This window comes from Octopus sinensis, linkage group LG6, assembly GCF_006345805.1.
Source record: "Octopus sinensis linkage group LG6, ASM634580v1, whole genome shotgun sequence".
Lineage (NCBI taxonomy): Eukaryota > Metazoa > Mollusca > Cephalopoda > Octopoda > Octopodidae > Octopus > Octopus sinensis.
The window spans coordinates 86,967,460-86,987,000 of record NC_043002.1 but is presented as its reverse complement, the minus strand read 5'-3'; the positions used below and the strand labels follow the sequence as shown (position 1 = coordinate 86,987,000).

Genomic DNA, 19,541 nt, shown 5'->3' with positions numbered 1-19,541 from the left:
AAAACTGCCATTCAAACTGAAAAGATCCAAACATGCCAACAGGTGAGCTTCAACATGGTAACTCGATTTGTTAGAAATAACAGTCTTATCCCCCTCAAATCACACCCTAGTATCTTAAAAGGACATATTTGATGATGTGATTGTAGATAGACCATGGCTGAATTAAAAAATGAATGGTCACAGCTAACAGGGGTGTAACAAAAGAAGGAAGGCAGAGGTAGAGGGGCACCACCTGTCTTCCTGATGCAGGTGCGAAGGAATGCAAAATATCTTCTGGTTTATTAACAATTAACAATTAAGGTGGGAATGCCAAAACTATCTTTGTTCTCAAGCATTGAGGACCCTTATTGCGTAGCTGGAATGTCTCTGAATATATTTCTATTAGAACAGGGCTGACTAAACAACAACAATAATGTGTGTATTTGTGTGTGTGTGTGTGTGTAGACATGTCAGGATATACACTTAATGTGGTCATCTTTATTGCATGTATAAAAATATCATCTAATTTTGACATTTTATAAACCATATCTTGGTCAATTGCTTATAATTAACATGAATGTCATATTACATTATGTTTTTAAAGTTAATATTTCAATAGGAAGCAAAGACTGAAAACCTAGAAAGGTACATCAATTACTCCCTAGTTCTTCTTTATCCCTAATCTCTCTATATATAAAGCTGAAGTTGTCTATGTATGGCAGGTTTGGTAGCCTTCAACTAACACTATCTCCTCCGAGACCCTGTGGCGCAACTTGACCAAAATTGAGAGTATGATAGCAGTAGGGTTCAAATCGGACCATGTTAACACCAAAAACTATTTACATTAAAAAGGTGCTTTTTTTTCTATGAAAATCCCTATTTTTTACGATTTTTTGACTGCTGTGTCGCCCTTTTTCAACCAGAAAAATGTTCACTTAAAGAGAATAACAAGCTACATAATGCAAAATTTTTACTTTTCAAAAATTCCAATTCTAAAGGGTCGAAACAAACCCGAGCAACGCCAGGCGATATTGCTGGTATTCATTTAAAATTTTCCATGCTCTTCTCTTGGGGACAGTATCACCCACTTTGAAAACACACTGCTTCTGCCAATATGAAGGAGGCCACAGTAAAGTACCACCAGATAACATGGTTAAAGCCATACTTGAGCAATACAAGCAATCTTGTCTTCCACTATTTGTATTGTTAATCTAGGCTGCATATCTTGAGGGTCCAATTTTGTTGTTCATTAGCCCTAAAATAGCCCTGATAAAGCAAACCAAGGATGAAAGTAGTTTTTTTAGGAATGAGGGGAACGGTAAGGTTCTTTGGGCTAAGGTTCAGAGAAGAAGCAGATTAGATGCAGTAACGCTTCCCACACCCCCGTGAAGCGAAAAGGGAACGTCCTAGCTTTGCATCCACCCTCCCATCCGTTTCCATGAATGGATCAGATCTATGAATCAAGGCGTTCCAGTCGTGACCATTCTGTACTTTTTAAAAAATATTTTGTATATATCCGGTTCATCATTGTCCAAGGCGATCTTTTTTAAAACCATAGGGTGCGTTTTAAGAGATAATTTGGCTGCTGTTTCTAGCATGTCAGGACTGCTTGGATGCCGCCCCATTGTTTCAGTAACTGGTGGATTGATTCTCTTTGTTGTGTAATTCTTGAACAATTCATAGAATTAAAGAACTTGGTGTTAGCGTGAGTAGCTAAATATGCAGTAGACTGTATGGTAATGCTAGTATTTTATTTGTATATGTGAAAATACAGGCGTCAGTGTTTGTATATGCAGAAGACGGTGGATGGTAAATTTAGTAGAGCCGTGCAACTAAATGATTAGTTCCATTTAGTTTTGTCACTATAAGTTCTGAGTTCAAATCGCACCGAGGGCGAGTTTGCCTTTCATCTTTCTAAGATCGATTAAATGGTTACCGATCAAGTCCTGGGATTGATTCAATTGTTATAACATTCCTCCCACCAAGTGTGTTAGAGTAATTCTAAATAGTATATATATATATTTTAATTAGCACCTGATAGTGATGAAACGTAAAGGGTTTACAATAATTAAAGAATTAGACGAACAATTTTGAAGACAATGGGTATTATTAAAAAAATAATAATAAAAGATAACAGTGCGAACATCCTTGAGTTATAGTTTAAACGACCTTGGAAAGTGCAAGAGTATTTCCAGGTCAACTTCGAAGGGAAGTGAAAGAAAAAATTTATTATTAAACAACGAATATGCCTGTTTCGCTATAAGAGACTAGAGTCTGTCTCGATCAACTTCATCCATAACAGTGTCTCCGAGGTATAGTTTTGCTTTGTTTTCATTTACAATTGATTGTTTTTATTTTTGAAATTATTATTATTATTGTTGTTGTAGTAGTTGTTGTTGTTGTAATTTTGGGTAGGGTGTAAGAAGGAAACGGCCTTAAATGTAACACTTTAAAGAGACGATTTTGTCGTCCGTTTTTTGAAGTTCAAAAAATAATAAAAGAGGGGAAAAAAATAATGGTATGGCTCGATTGATGATTTTTAGTCGTCTATACGTCCTTGAAATACAGCGATTGCTTTGATCTTTGTGATTATTCTTACTTTAGTTTCCTCTCGAAGTTGATGTGTACTGGGTGTAAGGGCGCACGTGTTTTGTCTATTCCGTCAACGTGAGAGGAATCTCTGATATTTGTTATTCATTGGTTAAAGTGCTCCCTTTCGTAGCCACACACCATTTCATATTTATATACACGCTGTTTTTCTTTTTTATTTTCATGTCTTCCTAAGCAACTAGCCAAATACACAGAGCTAATTACACCCCCAACCCACCACGCATTATATACACAAACACAGATAATATGCACACACTTGATTTCTGTATTAAACACTTCTGTACATACATCTATGCGTGTATGTATATTTATGTAAATATGAATAAATGAATATGTATATTATAAACTAGTAATACTAGTTAGACTGTATATTTAGATTAATAAACACTGACAGGCAAATAAAAACTAACAGCGACAACTTCAATGTGACAGCCATATAGTTTCTCATAGGACGTATAATACACCCTCGAATATATATATATATATATATATATACACATACATACACACACACACACACACATATATATATATATTATATATATATATATATATATATATATATATATATATATATATATATAATATATATATATATAGATAGATAGATAGATAGATAGATAGATAGATAGATAGATATAGATATATGTACAGACACATACACATGTAATCCTCGCTTACATACGTACAGAGCTTAAATGCGGTATTCATATAGTTGGTACTTGTAAGAGCACTGCTCTGAATTAACCACACACATAGACACACAGAGAAAGAGTAGACGCTTCTCTAAATACACACACGCTCACATACACACGCGCAAGTCCGCATACATTCATAGATACACACGCGCGCAAGTGCGCATACACACACACTACCGTACACATACACACAATCTTGGTGGTAAAGCGAAGGCACATTTACTACAAGCTCCAATCAATTGAAAATAACTTAGACCTAAACGAGATTCTACCTTTCAATTGTCTACATCTTCCCGTGGAAAGCTTTATTGAAAGAAATCTTGCGTGTATGTACTGAAACCACTGCTTTTCAGATACCTGGACAAATTTAAACATTTATTCCGATTCATTCAAACACACACACATATATATATAGGTGCGAAAACTTTACTATTTATAAACAACAGTAATTTTCTATTATGAAATGAAAGGCTGAAACTGGTATGTATGTAATATAAAAGAAGACACATGTGTGTATGTGTTTACATATAATAATCGGTTGTAGAGTTTATGTGTAAATGTAAATATATTTATATATAAATGTGTATTTACTCAAATATTTAGATATATGTATATATACACGAACATGTGCATAGAATGTGCTTGGTGTAAATGTGCACATATATATATATATATCCATATATACAGATTATATATATATCAACACGTTTAGAGCATAGGATGTAAAAGAAAGATTATTCTCAGATATATTGTTTCAGTTCTTTTGCTATAATTCTTGTCAAATGTTCAACTTAACAAAATTTTCAGTCACTTGAAATCGTGTGTTTGTTGTTCTTACTTCTGTTTTTGTCCATATTAGTCCGGCCGTCGATCCAACTATGACCAGCAACCTGACATCTGCCCGTGGTCTCAGTTTGAAGGACCTCCTCGAGAAACAGGATTTTCCGGGTGCCAATGTCACTGCTTCAAAGAAAAAAGGGGAACAGCCTAACGTAGCCGGTAAGTTTATCTAAAATTGCCTCTAAATTGAATAACATTTTGAATTATTACTATCGTCATCATCATTAATATCGACAATAACAGCATCTTTTTTTGTTTCTTCAAAATGTGATACGTTAAATCGATAATTCTTGTTAAGGCCACTGCCCTTCTATATTTTTTCTTCTAGTTTTTATAACTCAGTTAAGTTTGTGTTTATAAATCCAGATTATATTAAACATATAGACTGCGAAAGATTTTAATTTAATCTTTTTGTTAGAATTTTCCTCTTCCTTATTCTGTTTCTTTACTGTGACCATTTTAACAAACTCAAGTTGTTGGTTGTAAGGTAAATATTGCAAAATAATTAAGATGAAGAGTATAAAATGGAAAATAATAATAATATTTATTAGTTGACAGCGGTTACTAAAAACAATAAAATAAAATTTAGAAGAAGTGGGATAATGGATAGAACTTAGAGGTCAAGAAAACTAGTGTTAAGTCCTTCAACTTATACAGAATATCAATTTCGATTGACAGTGATTTAAGCGTGGGATTTCTAAAGTGCGGTGGTTGTTGGAATAACAGATGAAAACAGTCCAGTTGTTTCTGGATTGAGATGCCTTGATCTTCGGGCAGTTGTATCGGGGAACTTTTTTGCTGCTTGGAGCTCCCCATTTTCGGATATTCTATTGGATCGCATTCCACGGCGCCAATCGAAATTATTGAAGCAAGGAAACTTTCTCTGAGCATGTCCTGCAGATTTTGGGAGTTGACCTCATCGCTCATGGAGGGCTTGCAAAAGGCAAGGGTACAACCACTTCTTCCTTCAGACGACCAAACACGAAAGTTTTACTAACAATCTCATGTACATTTATACCAATTTAGACTTATATAAATTCGAAATTGGTTTTCCTTTGCAAGAAGTTTCCTTATTTAGTTTCCTTGCCACGTGCACCCGAACTTCTGAGACTTACAACAAAGTTTTGCCTGGAGTTTCCGATCATTGATCCTCCCACTTTAATTGTCACTAACGTGGATTTTGACAAATTTGATTTTTTTTTTTTTTAATCTTCGGTACAGATGATTGGGTTCTTTTTAGAAACTATCAAAGCTTAATATTTCTTTAAGTTGTATTCTATACATAAGATTTATCCTCAATGAACCAAGATTTCAAGTCCTCTTTTTTAAAGAATGAATTGCCGATTTGATGATTTTGAATGCAAAACATATTACTATTGAAAAAACTAGATAGTTCAGCATTACATATTGAAATGTCATTAAAGTTAGCTTTCACTCAGTGCCCTTGATAGTGATTTTTTTTTTGTCTGCAAGGAAGCTTCGTAATCAATATATTGTTGTGTCCCTTAAAGTCTATGTTGTACCTGTGTTCAGATACTGTTTCAGAATTTTGCGTTGCCAAATGTCTTGCGGGAATTCGGGATTATAGAATCCGTTCCTTCATTATTGTCTAGCAGACGTACGTACGAAAGGAAGTCAACTATTTTATTTGGAAGGGATGTTGTGAAACACCCACTCTATACTTTTTCGAATTATTGTTTGAATTGGTCTTTATTAGTATTGTACCTGTATAATGCACATATTAGGAATAAGAAACATCCTTTTGATCTCTGAGTAAAGCTGTTTGATTGGAATACTATGTTAATAAGGGATGCATGCAATGGTTTTTTTTTATAGGTTATGTTGGTCTTGTGACTTGAGTATTTAAGCATTTATCTGTCCCCTCTTGCTTGAGATCTTTGGTATTTCTGGATATGTGTAGAATTTCCATTGTCTTTGCTGAACATATTCACCAAGTATTTCGTTAAATATCTTCTCTTCCAACTTAGTCGCCTGTTTCAAAAGTGTTATTTGCATCGTACAGGTTCAGTGCCACTGTTATACTAAACTAAACTTTATCCCTTTCTCAAATGATTTAATAAGTTGACACAACCTCACCAAAAGGAACAAGGCAGAAATGATATTCGTGGGAAGAAAATGTCTACAATCGGGGGCAGAAACTGAATTGCTGATGTAGTTTTCCGGGTGCTCTTTTCCGAAAAGTTCGATTTAAACCCACAGCAAATGCTCTGAGACTCGTTATTATTGGGTTTTGACCGAATTTAGTTTAGTGGGGGTTTTGGGGGCGGGGTTCAACTCAAACCTTATGTTTTCTTATACAATTTTCGCCTGAGCTTTATCAATGAATACAAAATCGGAAATTAAAATGTTTTTGGCATAAATTCCTAATGATAGTCTGATTAAATTAATGTGAAATAAAAAGTAAAGAAAAATTAAAACTATACATTTGTTTTCAGAAATCTATATTAGCACTAATTAGCTGTTTAATTATTATTCTTAAAATATCTAGAATATTAAATGATTTTTATACTTTAATTGCCAAATATTTGTTGTGTATTTTGACGATGATGGTTGTGTTTGTGAAAAAGGGAACGGGTGTTGGTGGGAGACAGACACTAATGATAATATAGATTTCTTCATCCCGACTCTATCCACAAATATATGGTTAAAACCGTGTCACCATAAGTGTGTGGGTGGTGGAAGGGAGAAATGGAGGAATGCCGGACTAAATACCTTGCTCCAAATAGTTACGTCCCTTTACATTCCGAGTTCGAATCACGCAAAAGGCTGCTTTACACTCATCTTTCTGGAATTTGTAAATAAGTCAGCTGTGGATTGCTAGACTCGTTAGACGATAGGATAAATACCTAGACGCTAAATTCAAATCCCACCTAGGACGACGTCTGCCCGGAGCCGATAAGATACCTGTCAGATATTTGGGTCGATTTTAAGAATCATGAGCCGTTTGTGAATATGTGTGTATGTACATTCTTATATGCGTGTGAATTTAACTATGTTCATTTCAATAAGCAGATGCATTTATATATGTTGTGTATATGTACGCATTTATTTAACTGTTTACCTCTATAAGCAGATGCACATATACACACACTTGTATAATGTATATTGCGTATTATATATATCTAATAGATCTGTGTGAATTTGTTTATATCTAAAAAGTAGATACGACTATATGTGTATGTATAAATATACAACGAATGAATTTATTTTACTGCGTATACATATATAAAAAAACTTATACTCGTATATGCGTGTGTGTGTGTTGCGCGCACGCGAGCAAAGATTTACTTACAGTTTCCAGCTGAGTACATGAGTACCAAGCTGCTTGGTGCGTGTAAACTAAAACACGTGACTGACGTCCTGAAGCCGCTTCACTACGTATATAGGTTAACTTATTTCTGTCATTCATTCACTTGATCATCAAACCTATTTTAAATTAAACATGCCTTATTCCTTGCAGACTTTTCTGTTATATTTTGCTTAAAATTATAATTTGGAATAATAAAAAATATGTCGGCTTTCCCCCACCACTCCGTTTCGTCTTGTCATTCCATAATCGCAGCTTTTTAGAAGCAGTGTTCTTAGAAAAAGCTGTTTACAAGGTTTTTGCCTTTGAATCAAAGAATTAATTGGTTAAAATGTAGTTTAGCGACGTAAATTCTTCGGTGTCACTTTTTTCTAGTTATTCTCTTTTTTCGTCCTTTCTTTTTGTTTATTATTTATTGTTGTGGCCCAGAATGCCAACATTTTTATATGTGAAAAGGATTATATTAAATACGCTGTGTACGCTAATAAATTAGAGGATTTCTAAGTCAAAAATCCCAATAAAAACAATTATTTCTCACAGTTAATAATAAAGCCTTAAATAACAATATTTTGTTTCACCTATTTATAATTTTTATCCAAGTATACTTATGTTGACCATGATTTTTTTATGTCTGCTAATTAGAAATAAATGAACGCAATTAAATTCTACAACTTATTGGACTACGAAGTTTTAAATTGCAATATAAAATTAGACATGCATTTATTTATGGAAGAAATTGGGTAAATGGAAGAATGCAAGAAATAATTTCACATATTGATGTGAATGATTATGTTTACTGTCATCATAACAGTTCGTACATCAGGAAGAGTTTTAAAAAATCACACTACTTTCTTATTTATATACAATAATTAATTTGGCAGATGTTCTGGAATAGTTACTTCAGTGCAGTGTTGCATGAAAGTTCAGTGCAAGAATCCACTTGCTGTTCATTTAACTGTGCATTTCTTTATTTTCGTCACACTTTGTAAGCATGAATTTGAAGAAAATTATTCGTTAAAATTTTTATTAAACTTCGCTTGATGCAGAAGTTATATATGTAATTTTAAATATATTTTAGAATGATTTTCCAAAAAAAAAAAAAAAAAAAATCAAATTATGCTGCAAAGGACTTGAAATGTTCGTTTAGAACTTGTTGCTTCCACAAAGTCATTGTTGATTTACTCCCGTTTTCTCATGAACTTTAATAGAAGCATCTATCTTTGTTCCATGTAAATTTAGATTTTAATTCATTTAAGCCTTATGTCACTTAATTGGCCACCTGTTGTATATAACTAATCAAAAACTATCTTCCTTTAAAAGTTGATGTTGATATCGAAACAATTTCATTTCTTAATTCAAACAATTGTTTAAAATGTTTTCTTTTCACAACATTTTGCAATTCACAATGTAAAAGAGGATATTAATCCTGCTAGTTTAAAGTCCACACATACTTGAACAGTTCACAATTAAGGGACACATATACAGCAGTGCACTTATGGATTGGCGTTACTGTTTGGATTCTCTGGAACGATTCATTGTTGACATTGCCTTGCTCCATTGCCTATGTTCCAATAGTACCCTTTCTAAAACATTACTTAAAAAGCATCCAGTCCTGTCTGTAAAATGGTTGATGTTAGAAAGGGCATCCAGCTGTGAAAACTATGCCAAAATGGACCTCCCCAGTGCTGATGCCATGTAAAAAAACACCCAGTTCACTCTGTAAAATGATTGGCATTAGGAAGGGCATCCATCCATAAAAACCATGCCAAAGCAGACAGTGGAGACTGGTGCTGTCCTCTGGCTTGCCAGCTTGTCAAACTGTCCATCCAATACCAGCATGAAAAATGGATGTTAAATAATGAAGAAGAGATGTTACATTTTCAATACTGACATTAACTTTTCCCCCAATAATTATGTGGATACTTCATCTTGGTTGTCAGGTTTGAAACTTCATAAAATGCCAAAGTGCACTTATTTCTATTTTTTAAATTAAAATTTTTTTTTTTTTGGCAGAACATAAATCAATCTTATTTACTAAAAATCCTATTGGCTTATTCAAGTATTTAGGATGTTGGTTATCCAAAAATTAGTTTTGATAATCACATGACATCGTTTGATAATTTGGTATTGTAAATAAATGATTATTATTACTAGTGTCATTAAAACCAAACTTTAAATGTATGTCACAATATGTACTGGTTCAAATAGTTTTACTTCAGTTCTTCTCTTCTCTTAATTTTTTATTACAGATATATTTACTTGGACATTAGTCAAACTGCTGTTTTATCACCTTAGCCAGTTTTCTTTATTGAAAATAGAGAAGTACTTCCTGAAAAATATATTAGAAAAAAATCAATAAGTAGTCTTGATAAATAAATTAGAACAAACCTTGATTTGATAATGATAGATCAATAAGCATGTTAGTTTAGGTCAAGCAAATTAAAGGTGCTTCAGGATTATTTTTGCACTTTCAATAAATGGAAAATATGTGGCCAAATTACCAATATGCTGTCTGTATTCACAGAACTAGCACTTACTATTATGTGTTTATACACACAGTGATCATTGCTGTGCCTGCATTACAGGTGTCACCTGAGAGCTCACCCTGTAGAATTTTAGGGTACATTCCACGCATAGACTAACTAGTCAACTGAATAAACTAAATTTTGAACACTTTTGTAGTTCTTAGGCGCAGGAGTGGCTGTGTGGTAAGTAGCTTGCTAACCAACCACATGGTTCCGGGTTCAGTCCCACTGCGTGGCATCTTGGGCAAGTGTCTTCTGCTATAGTTTGTGTGTCTGTGTTTGTCCCTCTAGCATTGCTTGACAACCGATGCTGGTGTGTTTACGTCCCCGTCACTTAGCGGTTCGGCAAAAGAGACCGATAGAATAAGTACTGGGCTTACAAAGAATAAGTCCTGGGGTCGATTTGCTCGACTAAAGGCGGTGCTCCAGCATGGCCGCAGTCAAATGACTGAAACAAGTAAAAGAGTAAAGAGTAAGAGTTATGACAATTATTTTATGTTTCCTGGTGTTCTGTAAATTTTTTTCCCTGGAAGTTGATAACAGTCACTGGACCATATGGTTTGGGAAATGCTGAACTAGGTGAAATTCATAATAAAAACATCTTCAATGGCTGCTGCAGTGCCCTCACCTCCTCAAAATGGCTGGCTTTATGCTACCCCCACTCACCATTCCAAATTGTCATCTACGGTGTGCATATCTCCTTCTCCAAACCTGCCACTGTTCCAAGTCCCTCTCTAGATTTCTAGTGACTCCGTTTACTGCAATATCAACTGCATTAATTTCCTTGGGCAAAAATAGTCTTCAAAAAGTCATGGAAACAGCCACTTCTTAATTAATGTATATTATCATTATCATCTTCATCATCATTTTAATGTTCAGTTTCCCGTGCTTGCATGAGTTAGATGATAACTTCATTGAAGCAGATTTTTTTTTCCTACAACTAGTTTCTCTTCTTGTCACCAACCCACCACACTTGTTTCCAAGTAAGCTAATATTTCCCTTGGTCTATGAAATAACAGTATGGATATGCTTTCAAGGAAGATTGCAAAGAAACTACACTGTCTGTATGAATGGTGACACACGTTTTTTACAATGTGTGTATGCACATGCAGGCACACACACACACATACACATGTAATATATTTGTATGTACATATACACAATGGGCTTTCAGTTTCCAACTATTAAATTTCTCCCATAAGGCATTGGTCAATCTACCTGCTGTTATAGTAAAAGATACCAACTGACGGCATTCACAGTGGGAATAAACCTTCAACCATGAGCCAGAAAGTGGCTTTATTAACTATAGGCCATACCTGCTGTTACAGACAACTGCAGTTTGGCAGCAAAGTGCTAGTTGTGTTATGCAAGAAGCCTTTGTTAGAGGTTCTTATGACTACTCCAAGTGCATAAGATAGCACTGACAACAGGGGAGGGAATTAGGAATGCCTTGTAGCTAGTTCCTACCAATGTTGCTTCACATTCTTCACAGCAGTCAAACTCAATAGTGCCACTTCAAAATTCCAACTATCAGTAACATGGTTGGTGGAGAATGTAAAGTTGCAAAAGGTTGCTGCCATATTGCTGTTTTTAAATTTTATAGGCATCATTGTTCAAGTGACCCAGCTAGTAATATTGGCAAGAAAGAAAGCTTGAAAACTCTTGAAGTGGTATAGATCACTCTTGATTGTTGTGCAAAACACACATGGCAAATTGGGACAAATATGCTGCTAGAGTAACAGGCAAGATAACAAGACCTGATATATTTTTGTCAGATTAAAGAATACAAGTATGTAACAGAAGCAATGGGTTTGAGAAGACAGTGTATGGTTAGCATGGGAAACTTTTGACTGAAAGAAGCTGTCATGGAGATTAGAACTAGCCAGGTTGCAATTCCTTCTGAGGTTGGTGAATGATGTGATTGCATTCTTTTGTCAGTTTTAAACGGTGGGAATACTGTGACACAACTGTCATCAGTGTGAAGGTTATTCATTATTGGAGCTTTTGACAGCTGGCATATTTTCTTTGGTGGAATATTTGTGGTAGCAGAGCCAAGTACTGAATATCCTTGTTATTGCACTAAAATGGCCAATAAAGTAATAAAAAAAAAGTAAAGTTACCTTCTCAAGTCATACTGACTCATAAGGGCTGGTTACATGGCCTGTTTTTTCCCTACCTGGACAGAACGGCAGTCCATTGCAGGATTACTCATTTTTGTCAGCTGAGTGGACTGGAGCAACATGAATGAAGTATCTTGCTCAATAATACAATACAGCACCTGATCCTCTGGAATTGAAACCACAATTTTACAATCACAAATCCAGTACCCTAACCACTAAGCCATGTGCCTCCATAACTCAAACGGCAATGCAGTAGCATTGAGAATCAACACCAAATTGTATCTTGTTTTCTACAAATAAGGCATGGAAGGGCAATGAAGGAGCATAAACGATAGAAAAGAAAACCTTGAATGGTGCTAATGACTGGAAAGTACAGGTGGATTTGGAGGAAGTGCCTGTGTTCACAAGCTATATTGCAATAACAAGGCTGTGTCCCAACTTTATAGTATAAAATGACTTGACAAAAATTTCATGTGTGAGGAGGTATAGTTGAGGTGTGCACATGATAAGAAATGCCTAAAATATGAAGAATAGAGGGAGCTGTATGAGTCACAGGAATAATATAGTTTGCAGTACTGCCAATGGAAGTGTGGTGATAGTGTCTGTAGTTCAACTGACAGTATCCTCTTGGTTTAGAGGAAGTGCAGAGGGAGTCAGTATCAGTAAAATGAAGCAATCTTTGGGTTGTTTGCAGCCATCCTTGGTTTGGAGATATGGTGACTGCATGGTTAAAAGGAAGGTATGGATCATGCTGCGATTTGGACCAAAAGTACCTGGACGTTCCTTTGTAGCATCAATGCTGCTTGGGCACTACTGGAGGAAGTGATCCTGCCAGAATTGCCAAAATCATTGTGAGCTCAAATCGACTGGTGAAGATAATGTCATGCAGTGCCAGTTGTGTGTAAAATATATGATATATAAAACAAAACTATTGTTGTTAATTACAAGATGTCATAATAAGGTAACAAAACTCATAGAGCTGTCCCTTTTCCCATTACATTGTTCATGCTGTCTAGAAGGGCATGAACAGCACAGTATCCCGTTTCTCAGCTCTGAGAGTCTGACAGTCTGGGTAAAAAAAAATTATACTTTTAAAGTTATTTTAATGAGAGATTCACTTTCGTACTTTGTCCTCCAGGATGAAAGAAAAGAAAAGTGCAGATTTCTTTTTACAAAAGTATTCAGTGTACATTAGCTATATTGTATTAAAATGAGATTCTATTGGTATTAGATTATGGTATCAAAGCAAAATAGCAAGAACCAACAAGTTTCATTTTGGTTTATGATAAATTCCTCTTTATTTAAAAGCATGAAATATTTATATTTCTAAAGTGAAACACTTGACACATATATTGTTTTGTTTTTGTTTTGTAAATACATGCCAAAAACAAACTTGACTTGCATCATCATCACCATCGTTTAACATCCGCTTTCCATGCTAGCATGGGTTGGACGATTTGACTGAGGACTGGCGAACCAGATGGCTGCACCAGGCTCCAATCTTGATCTGGCAGAATTTCTACAGCTGGATGCTCTTCGTAATGCCAACCTCTCCAAGAGTGTAGTGAGTGCTTTTACGCGCCACCGGCACGAGGGCCAGTCGGGCAGTACTGGCAACAGCCATGCTCAGATGGTGTTTTTTATGTGCCACCTGCACAACTACAAAATATTGGCTGTTTTTGTTGTAAAGGAGAATGACAAGTAGCAAGACACAGTGTGAACTCCTGTCCAATACATACTGCTATGCAAAAACAAGGGTGCAAAATGTTGATAACATACATACCTTCCTATACACACACACACTCAAAATGTCACAACAGTTCAATAACTCACCTACTGGATCTAGTGAACATACGTATCTAAATACCAACAAAGGAGATGTAAACCACAATGAAAAGCACCAATTACGGCCAAATTATAATAGTAGAAATTCTTATGATATAGCTAACACAGTAACAACGTTGGAAAATGAAGTCAGAACTGCCATATATACAAATAAATATGATAAATGCTCGTGCAGAAAAAAATCAAAATGCCCATTGATGAACATCTGTATGAGTACAAATCTTGTATTTAAATGTACTGTGCACACAACAGGAGGACCATATGTTTATATTGGGCAGACAGTTGCTTCATTTAAGAATCATTATCGTGACCATGTCACCAGCTTCAAGAGAATCAGTAAGAGACATTCAATGTTTTTGGATGATTGTGTATGGTGACTGAAGGAAGATAAAATTAATATAGTTTGATATATATATATGAAGTCTATTTGCCACCTAAATGTGGCTAATCCTAAAGGGTTGATGCTACTGTAGCTTATAGCCCCATGAAGACATTCCCCCAGCTGGCTATTGACACACTTACTGTGCTCTATAAGTATTTGCATAGGGAAGTCATCTTTCTCATCTCCTGCTTGACGTGATACACACGCACCCGAGTGTCTGGGTACTGACCCATCATCTGCGTGTGACAACCACTGGTTGGCAATGGGAAGTAGTTCTCAATGCAAATATATGTATCCTTTTACCAAGCCATATTTAGGGGGCAAATATACTTCACGGTGTCATGCAGCTACTGTTTATGCCTCGCTCAGATATTAATTATATATATATTTGTGTGTGTGTGTGTATATATACATATGTATATATATATATGTATATGTGTGTGTGTGTATATATATATATATATATATATGAATATCTGTATGTATATTTCTGCAGCTCTTGGTAGTCCAAATTGGAGGTGCAATCTATGTGGGTATCTTTTCAGAGCATTGTCTGGTTTAAAAAGCCACATTAGATGCCATGATGGTGCTAATGTGTAGATACAGGAGGTGGTCAAACACTGCATAAGGAGTAGACAACCACCATATATATATATATATATATACATATATATATATATATATATATATATGTATATGTATGCATATATACGGGGTGCGGCAAAATGATTTAACATGTTAGGTGTACTAAAAGTGAAATAGAGTAACGAACGAAAAATGTGCTTTTATTTACAAAATGTATATATAGTGCCATTTTGTTTCATTTGGTTTTAAGAATTAAATCGGTCAAGTGGGTGCTGTCACTGTCCACACATTGTCAAAGGTGTTCACAAAAGTTGTCTATAACTTGATGGGTCATTTCATGTAGATTGGCAGCAAGTTCTTGATGAATGTCATCTTTTAATTCTTCAAAAGATCGAGAACAATGAGTGTATACCTCTGATTTCATGTACCCCTACAGAAAAAAGATCACATGGGTTCAAATTAGGTGATTGGGCAGGCTAACTGATGTCACCGGAGAACACCTCCCTCAAAATCCCTATCATATATCGACAAGTGTGGGCCGTTGCCTCATCCTGTTGTAACCACACATTGTCCGTATCGTCAAGTTCATTTAATTTTAGTTTCAGAAAAGTCTCTGACATCACACAATATCGAGCAGAGTTCACAGTCACTGTAACATTGTCATCTTCGAAGATCTTCCTGTTTTACTTCACACCTGACTTGGAGCCCTGTAAAGAGTCATGGACACTGCTTTCTCTTTTGACTGAAAGATAATGTGTGTGTGTGTGTGCGTGTGTGTGTGTGCATGCGCGCATCAATGTTTTTGCATCCATTTTTTTCCCCATGTTTGTATCAGTTATATGAGACTTCTGACTTTAGATATTCTATGGCTGATGTCCTTCCTGATGAGGCTAACCTTTTGTTCTCTTGTTTTCAAGCTAAGTTCTTTTTTTCCATGTTGAATAACTGAATTGAAGGTATATTGTTCATGGGAGACAAATAATTGTTAATACTGCTGAAACAATCTCAGTGCAGAGAAACAGACACACACACACACACACACACACACACACACACACACACACACACTTATAATGGTTTTCTACAGTTTCTATGTATCAAATTTCACTTGTTTTGCCTTGACTTAACCCTTTAGTATTTAAACCGGCCATATCCGGCCAAAATAGTTAATCTGTTTTATGTTCAAACTGACCAGATCCAGGCTCTCACACCTACCCTACAATGTTATTCTACATTAAGTAATTACACCATCAAGATCTTGAAGATATGAGATAATGCATGATTAATTCAAATCAATGTGAATCAATAAGCATTATGTTTGATAGAATAATCTGAACGCTAAAGAGTTAAGGCTATTTGTAGAAGACACTCGCCTAAGGTATTGTTCATTGAGAGCAAAACTGAGGCTATGTGATAGCAAACTGAACTTCTTAACCATCTCCTACTAGACCATCCTATAAGAGCTTTACTTTTATTTGATGCAACAGATGTGGGCTGGAAGAGACCTCAAGACAGGCATCACACCAGATGGCCAGATGTGATTGGAGAAGATCTCCAAAGGCTCAACATCACCTTAGAGGATGCAGAGGAGCTGGCATGGTACCACCAGTAATGGAGAGCACTGGTGGACCAGGTTAGCTCTCTGCATGGTGATGTCTCTGGGGCCACTAACCTGGGATGACCCCCAGCTCCATCAAGCAAGAGCAACAAGACTTTAAATTTAGTTGGAGAGGAATAAATAATTATAAGTACTACAGTGCTTGGCTGGTACTTTATTTTCATTGACCCTGGTACAGTGAAAAGTGAAGTTGATCTTGGGTGGATTTGAATACTGAACATGAAGAACTGAAAAAAAATATTACAAGGGTTTTTGGGTCATATGCTTTAATGATGCTATCAATCCAAAACCCATGCTCTGTTAATTACTTTTTCAAGACTGGATATCATTTATATTGATAACCATGTCACAGAAATTTGGCTCCATGTCTATTGCATTGAATAGAATAATGTGTTGCTGCTGTGGATTTCATTGTTATTGCATATACAATGACAACTATAGCAGCTAAAAATTCTTTGAATTGTTACATATACTGTTAATAGCTTGAATATGTTCATATGAGTTTGCAATACATGTGTTTATAGAATTTATTTTGTTTAAACCAACTGACACAGATCATAGTATTGCATCTTGTCACATGATTAATTCATGATAAACACTTCTTTATATTTTGTTTTCAGTTGATGACTCTGCCATACATTTTCTGTGTTGGTTTGGGTTGTATAGGTCTGCCGCTCATTTTCTATTTTTTTTTTTTTTTTGTTTGTTCCTTCTCGAGCCCTGCCTGGCTCATAAGGGTCAGTTTCCCAGTTTCTTGGCGTATAGGTTCCCTACCTGGATGGGATGCTGGTCCATCGCAGGTGAGCTGCAAGATGCAGGAGGAAAGAGTGAGAGAAAGTTGTGGCGAAAGAGTCAGCAGAAGTTCGCCATTAACTTATGCCGGAGCCTCATGGAGCTTAGGTGTTTCGCTCATAAACACACACATTGCCCGGTCTGAGATTCGAACAGGCAATCCCTCGACCGCATGTCTGCTGCTCTAACCACTAGGCCATGTGCCTCTACATTTTCTATATTGGTTTTGGATTGCTTAGGTCTGCCAGTTTGTATTAGATGGGTCTATGTTTTTCTGTGTTATATATAATCTTTTGTATCTCAGTCCCATGTCATTATATTTACAAGACCAGACTGCAGCTCAAAGCTAACTATTTCTCAAGTATTTCTGTCTCTTTTTTCTTTTGTTATCTGCACCCTTGATTGTCAGTATACAACACTTCCTTACCAATAATCCTCATTCATATTTACTTAATGCCTGTACCAATGTGATTAGATCTCTCACATATGTGTGTGTGTGTATTGGCCAGTGTTCTGTTATATCTAATTGCTTTTTCACTTCATTTGTACTCATCCTTCATCATCATCATCATCATCGTTTAACGTCCGTTTTCCATGCTAGCATGGGTTGGACGGTTTTGACTGTGGGCTGGCGAACCAGATGGCTGCACCAGGCTCCAGTCTTGATCTGGCAGAGTTTCTACAGCTGGATGCCCTTCCTAACGCCAACCACTCTGAGAGTGTAGTGGGTGCTTTTTACATGCCACCTGCACGGGGGGCCAGTCAGGTGGTACTGGCAATGACCTCGCTCGAATCTTTTTACACGTGCCACCGACACAGGTGCCAGTGAAGCGACGTTGGTATATCATCCTACTCCTATAAGTTGTAAAGAAATTTTTTGCTGTCAACACAATTTTCTGTCTCATAACAGCATTAACTGTTTCATATCACACTGTTGTATCACATGCTTCACTTTTTACCCACACCTCATATAATCTACCTTTTACTCAGAGAACAGTAACCATTTTATGCGACATGCTCTCTGTTCTTTCTCAGAGTTACTAGTCTCATGCCACCTTTGCCCCCAAATTCTCAACTCATTTGTCTCTTCTTCTCTTATCGTTCATATTGTATCCACTATTCCTTGTGCCTGCAAAACCAATGCATCCATTCCTTCTTCCTTTGAATGTTCTTCCTCAGGAATTCTCTCTCTGTCTGTGTTTTTCCCAGCAGTTGTCAATATTAATAATAATAATAATAATAATAATAATAATGATAATGAAATTATTGTATACAGTGCTCAGGTGCACCACAACTTGTCAGAAAGTGCATATAAAGTACATGCAGTAATGTAGAAATGTCTGGAAAGCGAACAATGTATGAGTCAGATACATGCTTGTGTGTGTATGGAGGGGAGAAAATCAAGTGTAGTGTTGGCGAATCTCAGGAAGCATGGAAGTTTTGAAGGATGCAGTGCTCCGACAACTAACAACCGATGCCGGCAGTTTGTTCCATGTTTCACCTTCCAGTCTTGGAGGACCTGTTAATGTCAGACACACAGCTCCTTCCCCCAGGGCAATCCAATAATAATAATAATAATAATAATAATAATAAAATGTTGGCATACAGTTAGCAATTTGGGGGTAGAGAGCTAGTCAATTATATCAACCCCAATGCGTAACTGGTACTTATTTCATCAACTCCAAAAGGGAAGAAAAGCAAAGTTGACCTCAGTGGGATTTGAACCCAGAACATATAGGAATGAAATGCTGCTAACAATGATGATGATGATGATAATTATGAGAATCCTTGGTTTACCATCCATGCAAGAAATGCAAAAGGTTGTTTTAGCAGGTATATTACACATATTGATAAGAGCATTGTTGCTGTGAATTTGTTTTTCTTCTTTTGCCTTCTTTTTTCCCCTTTTTCGTTTTCTTTTATTCCATCACAACTTTGTAAATGAACAATCTGGTGTATTTATTTTAATGGCCTACCAATATATACAGCGAGTTTCTTTGTCCTAGGTATCAGGAAGACACTTGGCAAGAAATGGAAACAAAACTCAAAAAACTAATAATAATAATAATAATAATAATAATAATAATAATAATAATAATAATAATAATATCAAAACAGTTATATCTCTGCTGGGCAGTTGTCTCACCAGAAATATAACATTAGTGGTTTCAACCTCAAAAATTCAAGTAGTTATTACAATGTTGTTTTATTTTGTTGTA

At 35.8% G+C, this 19,541-nt stretch overlaps 1 protein-coding gene across 10 annotated transcripts in view; it reads left to right on the top strand.

The window, feature by feature from the left end:
• Positions 1-19,541, top strand: part of LOC115213110 (thyrotroph embryonic factor) — an 84,533-nt gene that overhangs the window by 3,660 nt on the left and 61,332 nt on the right. For 2 of the 10 annotated variants that reach the window (XM_036504132.1, XM_029782037.2), the window contains exon 1: positions 4,153-4,286. Coding sequence is in view for 8 of the 10 variants with exons in the window: in XM_036504137.1 (XP_036360030.1) it covers positions 4,166-4,286 (121 nt within the window). In the remaining 2 variants the exon portion in view is untranslated. Of the gene's footprint in view, positions 1-2,134; positions 2,292-3,281; positions 3,768-3,897; positions 3,908-4,138; positions 4,287-19,541 lie in introns of those variants that run through there. The other 8 variants (XM_036504135.1, XM_029782038.2, XM_036504133.1 and 5 more) reach the window with 8 other exon arrangements.